The following is a 7,408-nucleotide window of genomic DNA, read 5'->3' as shown; positions in this document are numbered from 1 at the left end:
TCATTGACTTATGATATCGAGTTACATTATATCTTAAGTATTTTAACCCTATTATTTAATTATTAATGATGATGCTTGAGTTGCCTACTTAGGTCATTTTATCTTTAAATTGAATCTTTCGCTGAGTGATTGAATGAGTGATCCGACTAAGTAGTTAGCTTGGGATCAACAATGATCTTCGAATATCGGTCACGCCTAAAGTATTCTCTTGAGGCGTGAAAAGAACTCACCTATCATAGACTTCCATTTATTTAACAACAAAAGTGACGATTATTTTTATTTGTTATTATTGTATGGCTTAAGACCAAATTAATTTCTTTTTGAAGTATATTATAGACCATTTCCATCGTGCACCAAAACTCATATATTAAAATCTATGTTATCATTTCTTAGTAAAGTTTTATACATGTAACATCTTAACAGATGGTTGTTACTTATTATTTTATAATATATCGTATTATATTATATTATATTATTTTAATAAATATAATATTTAGATAAATTATATCGTTTTCATCATTACATAATACTACACCAATAATTTGAATAACAAACTTATAAAAAAAGTATAATACATTATAAAATTAATATAAAAAGATAAAATAAAAAAAAATAAAAAATAAATAAAAATAATAATAAAAAAAAATTTAAATAACAACATAATCACACCAAAATATCATTACGAAAAATAAGACTTTTCATCATATTATCTAAATATAAATTAAAACAATACAATTCATAATGCTCTCTCTTTGTTTTCAAGGAAAAGCAAAAGAGAAAAGAGGAAAAGAATATATATCTATCTAAGAAAAAACCTGTGAATCAGAGTATTCTTGAATTCTTCCTACTGAGTGTGTATGAGAAGAAGAAGAAGAAGTCAATTGGGTGGGGGACAAAGACAAAGCAACTAGTATTAAACTGTTTCCATTTCTCTACAGTCTATAACAAAGACTTTCCTCTATACAATATACTCTGATTCATTCAATTTAATACAAAATTTTGACTCCCTTTATCGTCTTCTGCAGATCATTTTTTTTTCACTTCACAAACTTTTTGAACAAACCCCACCAATAATATCTCATTTTCCTGCCGATTTTTACTTCAAAGGTTAGATTTTTCTCCTTTTTGAGTCTATTTTTGTTGGGAAATCTGAGGGATCGGTGTTGATTTTTGTTTTTTAGCATGATTTCTCTATTCGATTTGATCCTATTGTTGTTTAGTTTTGTGGGTTTTTGTTTAAATGCTTGAAAAAAGGCAATCGAGTAGAGTAGCCAGTTTTGTTTTCAATCTGTTCAATAGATTTGTTTCTTGATTTTTGATATTTGTGTGATAATTTTACTGTGATGACAGTGTATTTCAGTTTCCTGTATTAATTTCGCGTACATTCTATCCGGAGAGTACACTGGGTATGTTGTTGTTGTTGCTGTTGTTGTAATATTGAGAAATTCCATGTTTCCAGTTTAGGTTATTGTTATTATTATTGTGTTTTGTTTGAGGGTTATTGGATTTTACTAGACTAGTGAAATGTGAGGTGGATCACTTATAGATTTGTGGAAGGACAGTTTACTGAAATCACTTAAAGAGAGGAAGAAAAGGTCTTTGTGGAAATGAAAAGCAATTCGATAATAGGGTTTTCTATTGTTTTCCTATGTTTAAATATCAAATGGAAGGTCCAAAGTAGTTGTCTTTGTGGTGCATTTATGCTTCTAAACTGACTCTTTTTTCATATCTTCTAAAGTGACTCTTTTTTCGTATCTTCTAAAGTGAAGATACCAAAGATTTGGTCTTTGATCTTTGCCTAGTCTGAGCGTGACTATTCCAGGTAGCAACTGTAATTTGTGAAATCCAATGACATGGTAACTATTTGTTATAGAACACAGATAAAGACACGTAGTAATGGGGATGTTAAAGAAAGAGTTGGTATGTCTCTGTTGATGTCAATTCTTTAACAACCCAGGTTCCGATGATGTATATCCTAATTATATTACCATATTTGTTGTTTTCATATATCAAGTGAAATGCATACTCATCAGTTATCACAGGATGATCATATCATGCAAGGTTCATTCATATTGTTGGTCAACACTTATCTTGTTATTGATCTTTCACCTAGCTCGTTTGATATTAATGATGACACTGGAATCTGGATAGACACTTTCAATGTGGAAAGGGCTTAGTTTCAGAATCCTTATGAACTTTGTATTATAGCACTGATGACGGTCCTGTTTCCTTGTTCTAGGAGACACCAAATATAATTTTTTAACTTCTTGACTAGTATTTTTCAGAATATCTCACGGGTATAAGAAGGATAACTATGAGCTGCTTCGGTTGTTGTGACGATGATGACATGCAGAAACCTACTGATCATGGACCATTCATGACCAACAATGCAGCAGGTTAATTTCGTCCTTGTACTATTTACTTTTAATAATATTCAAACTCTTGGAAATGATATATTCAGCCACAGGGGAGGGGCAGGAGGGTAGTGGGTTTTAATCCAAGTAACCCCTGGATTGAAGCTCAACCTCAACTACTGAGTACTGATGTATAATCTGTTATCGGTTGAGTTGTAAGCGAATCTTCCTATCAGGTCTATAAGTAAATTAGTTCCAGTATCTTGGAAGCTCAAAGATCATGATGTTTGTATTTAGTGGCTTCGTGATGGCATGATAACTGGAAATCTTTTTTTTTCTCCAGGTTTTCACTCCTCACTAACTGGAAATCTTTTTCTTTAGGCTACAATGCAGGGCAGCGGGCAACAGAAAGTGCGCAAAGGGAGATGCAGAATGTTAACATCCTGCCCATTGCTGTTCCTTCTATAACTGTTGATGAGTTAAAAGACATCACAGACAACTTTGGTACGAAAGCCTTGATAGGTGAGGGATCATATGGAAGGGTATACCATGGTGTCCTGAAAAGTGGGCGGGCTGCAGCTATTAAAAAGTTAGACTCGAGTAAGCAGCCTGATCGAGAATTTACAGCACAGGTCAGGTCGATTGGATTGTCCTACTTTGACTATCCTATATTATTCATAAACCTCTGACCTTGCTTGGATATTATGCAACTGTTTCAGGTTTCCATGGTATCAAGACTAAAACATGAAAATGTGGTTGAGTTACTCGGTTATAGTGTGGATGGCGGTCTTCGTGTGCTGGCTTATGAGTATGCCCCAAATGGATCTCTCCATGACATTCTTCATGGTTTGTTCACTTTAAGTCTTTGTGTATCCATTCTATGCTTCTCCCTTGGAACTCATACATGTTGATCCATTAATGACTCTTTGTATGTTTGGTTGTTCTAATATATATATCCATGAAATTTAGATTAAATCTCATGATCCATTGTGGTACGTTGAGTTTGGAAATGGTTGCGCAATCCAAATCCAACTAGGTCATGCACCTACTTCATAGTGTGCACTTTAAGTACTTGACTACTGCACTTTCAACCCTCAAAAAGTTGTCAAAGCTCCTCCCCCGATATATCCCGTTTCCTGAAGTACCTCACCAGGGTCTTTTTTGATATGTTTCATGGAAGTTTATGTAAAGTTGCTCTAATCAAGAGTAGACTTGCACCAGGACTTCCTCATATTTCATGCTACTAATTGGACAAACCCTTAAGTCTTTCCTTCTTACTTTCAGATTTTATCCTTTTCTTCTCTGTTGTGCATATATATTTCTTTCTCCTGTTCTCTTTTCAAAAATATATTCGTTCATAAGTTACATTGATTACTACTTGACTGTGCACATAGTGAAAACGTTTTCTACATATTATATTGCTAGTGACTGGACTGATTTCTGAAAATGATAAGTTGGTTAAAATGGAAAATGTCTACATAATAAGTTTTAAGTTCTTCTGATTGAGTGGCTATTAATCCTAAATGAGAATAGGTTCGAACTAATGCTTGCCTTAACCTAATCTACTTGGATCCATATTTTGGTATATTGGGTTTCAATGTAAAATTCTCTCCAATATGGTTCAAGATTGTGTTTAACATTTTGGACATATAACTTGGACAGGAAGCGTGCACTGGGTTAAGATAGAGGGTACGGGATATCTAACATAGAATATTGTTTTTTGTGTCCTTCCATTCCCCTAGTAGCCTTTTGGTAGTCCAAACTTGGAAAGATTGTTTGTCAGAAAGGTCATTGGATTGGTCCACCTCATTCGTCAGAAATCGGTAGGAGAATCTATCAAGGAAGTAGGGAGAGGCAGGGAGCTTGAAGTGGGTTTCCACATCATACTGGTGAAGCTTTATAGAGAGATGGTTGTTCCAATATATTCTTGACCCAATGTAATGAATTGAATTTGATCGTAGTCGCTTAAGATCTCTTACTTTTCTCCAAAAAGCAGTCTAATCCACCTTTTCCTCATGTTAATTTCACCCATTGGCACTGCTCCTTTAGGTAATAGAAAAGGATAAAATCCTAGTAGCTTGAAAATCCATCATTATCCTGCCAAGTCGATTACATACTTCCTCTCTCTCCCTGATATGCAAATTCTAATTCATGAAAACAGCTTTAAAAAGTGATGTTTTTGGGTTGTGATTTACCTATCCATTTCCACTATGTTAAACAAAATAAAACTTCTGCCTTGCAATTGCTGTTAAACGAAATTGTTGTCATTTGCTGACAGTATGTTGTATCTCTATTTAACAGAGCAAAATCCGTAACATGTCTTTGTTTTCTCTTACAATTTTCCTTATTTGAACTATTTTCTGTACATATGTGTGTGGATATAATATATGGCTGATCATTTCTCATTTTTTTTACCTTTCTGGAACAACTTCTGATTGTGGTGGTTGTCTCAGCCAAGTTTATGTGTCAGTGTGCCATATGCTAATACTGAAAACCGTTTTGACTACCTATTTCAAGGATTCCAAGTTGATTGTAGCAACCTCAAGATACCTGGATTATAAATTATGATGTTGATTAAATTCTCATATTCCATAATCTTGCTAATCCAGGCTGGAAAATGCAAATAACTTTTCAATTTATGGTTACAGGACGAAAAGGCGTGAAAGGTGCACAGCCAGGTCCAGTATTATCATGGGCCCAACGGGTTAAAATTGCTGTTGGTGCTGCAAAAGGGCTAGAGTACTTGCATGAAAAAGCACAGCCACATATCATCCATCGTGATATTAAGTCTAGCAATGTCTTACTCTTTGATGATGATGTTGCTAAGATTGCGGATTTTGATTTATCTAATCAAGCTCCTGATATGGCAGCACGTCTTCACTCTACACGTGTTCTTGGAACCTTTGGTTATCATGCTCCTGAGTAAGTTCAGTTCTGAATTTTTGATACAAATAGACAGAAAACTTGGTTGACTAAATGAAAGCAATTTTAGCTCACATTTCATAAGTACAGGGCCCAAGGGTCATTCATTTTTATGCTGATTGGACTTCCCTCGTGTTACAGATATGCAATGACTGGTCAGCTGAGTTCAAAGAGTGATGTTTACAGCTTTGGTGTTGTACTCCTTGAACTACTCACTGGCCGTAAACCTGTTGATCATACATTACCACGTGGCCAACAGAGTCTTGTGACATGGGTATAACCTTCAAGATACTGACATTACTATATGTGATGCACCAATCTTTTAGTTGATTATTTTGATTTTGAATTGACGTTTCACACCATGTGTAATCAGGCAACACCAAGACTTAGTGAAGACAAAGTGAAGCAATGTGTTGACGCTAGACTCGGTACAGATTACCCTCCTAAGGCTGTTGCAAAGGTATGTCACTAGAACAGAAAATTCTTGACTACTGCAACCATAATCCTGCATCTTCTTACATCTCTTCTTGATTTTCATCTACTCCTATTTCTCAAAATCTGCGTTGCTGAAACAGATGGCTGCAGTTGCTGCTTTGTGTGTGCAATACGAAGCTGATTTTAGGCCAAATATGAGCATTGTGGTGAAAGCTCTTCAACCTTTGTTGCACGCTCGACCTGCACCTAGTGAAACATCAAACTTGTGATTCTCTCCTTTGCCGCAGCCTTTACTACATGGAATGACAGTGATTGAGATTTGTTTTGTTGAGTTGAAAATGATATTATACTAGTAGTTATCTAGGAAAATAGCCGACATACTGTGTTTCCCCCCCTTCTTTTACTGGTCTCAATTGAATGTGAATAAATTTATACATGCACTAAGGAAAGTAGCTTTGCCTATTCTTTTAATGGTTTGTTCTTGAGGTCTCGAATATCCTAATATCAGCAATGTGGAGATGATCACTATGATAAAAGCTGAAACTACTGAGTTTAGAAGTTGGAAAACTTTGGCTTTTCCCACCATTGGCAAGATTCTTTTGCTGTTAGGTCACAATTGTGTTTGACATGAGGGTGAAAATGATGCTCCATATAGTATTAGTGGGGTGGCTATTGACCTTCTATTATGATTGAACTTACAACAACAACAGCATACCAATATAATTCCATAAGTTGGGTCTGAGGAGGGTGCAGACTCAAGTAACCCCCCTGAGCTTTAGTATCGTGGTAAGGATGCAACACATGATGTATGAGTTAGGCGCATATTAGGGATTTGAACCTTGTCATGAACAATATAGAGCTATGGGTAGTTCGATGCTTGAAACATCTTGTATTCATGCAGGGTTCGGGAAGTAACACATTCCAAGGAGGTGTAATCAATGTAGGCATCTTATCTTGACGCAAGCATTAGTGTTTGATATCACAATTCAAATTTTTGTCATATAGGTCATACAAAAATAACTTTACCATTGCTCCCAAGTTCCCTTCAAGAAGCAAACCTGCAGCTCAAGTTGTCTTTGTTGTCCTCTCTGTAATGTTGAATGTTGTCATATTGGTCATACATAGTTCTCAAATATTTGAAGAGTAGCTAGCAATTAGCCAATGAGATGAGAATACAGTCATGTTAGGTGTTTCATTTCCTAGCTTGTGGACAGGCAAGCAAAGTCTTGGCAATTGTGGAAGCCCCCCCACACTACCCTCTCAAAACTAAATGCTACAGGGAAGTGTACATATACCAGATTTTGGTGTCTTTTATTTTACTTTAAGCCATCACCATCACAACTTAGAGCTATTAGGTCCGGGGGGGGGGGGGGGTGTGGCTGGCTTGACCACTAGCATGTCTATAATTTCCAATAAAAATTAGACAAAATAAAGGGGGGCATGTGTCATTGTTTAAGTTATGTTTTAAGTTTATAAATCCTTGTATGTCTATTTATGTCGGAACAACTTTAAACATGCAGTGTGAAGTTCATATGATTGGACTTTAGGCACAGAGGATTGAAATTCAATCATTTTTTGTGAAGTTCATGCACACGTATGAATGAAGTTTAATTATTTTTGTCTGAAGTTCAAGTAAAAATACTTGTTGGGATTTGTAAAGCCTAACTTCAGACACCACATATCTAATGCCAAACTTG

General features: G+C 35.5%; 1 protein-coding gene across 1 annotated transcript; it reads left to right on the top strand.

Moving 5' to 3' along the window:
* Positions 1–732: 732 nt before the first annotated feature.
* On the top strand, positions 733–6,201 carry LOC129880927 (pto-interacting protein 1-like). The gene is made up of 9 exons (XM_055955199.1): positions 733–910; positions 1,026–1,107; positions 2,286–2,396; positions 2,736–2,986; positions 3,074–3,200; positions 5,003–5,276; positions 5,418–5,550; positions 5,650–5,736; positions 5,852–6,201. Exons 3-9 carry the CDS (start codon positions 2,315–2,317, stop codon positions 5,978–5,980), a joined length of 1,083 nt encoding a protein of 360 aa, XP_055811174.1. The 5' UTR covers positions 733–910; positions 1,026–1,107; positions 2,286–2,314; the 3' UTR covers positions 5,981–6,201.
* Positions 6,202–7,408: the final 1,207 nt, after the last annotated feature.

The sequence above is a fragment of the Solanum dulcamara genome, chromosome 2 (assembly GCF_947179165.1).
Source record: "Solanum dulcamara chromosome 2, daSolDulc1.2, whole genome shotgun sequence".
Taxonomy (NCBI): Eukaryota; Viridiplantae; Streptophyta; class Magnoliopsida; order Solanales; family Solanaceae; genus Solanum; species Solanum dulcamara.
The sequence above is the reverse complement of the archived record's forward strand: the minus strand, read 5'-3'. Positions and strand labels throughout refer to the sequence as shown.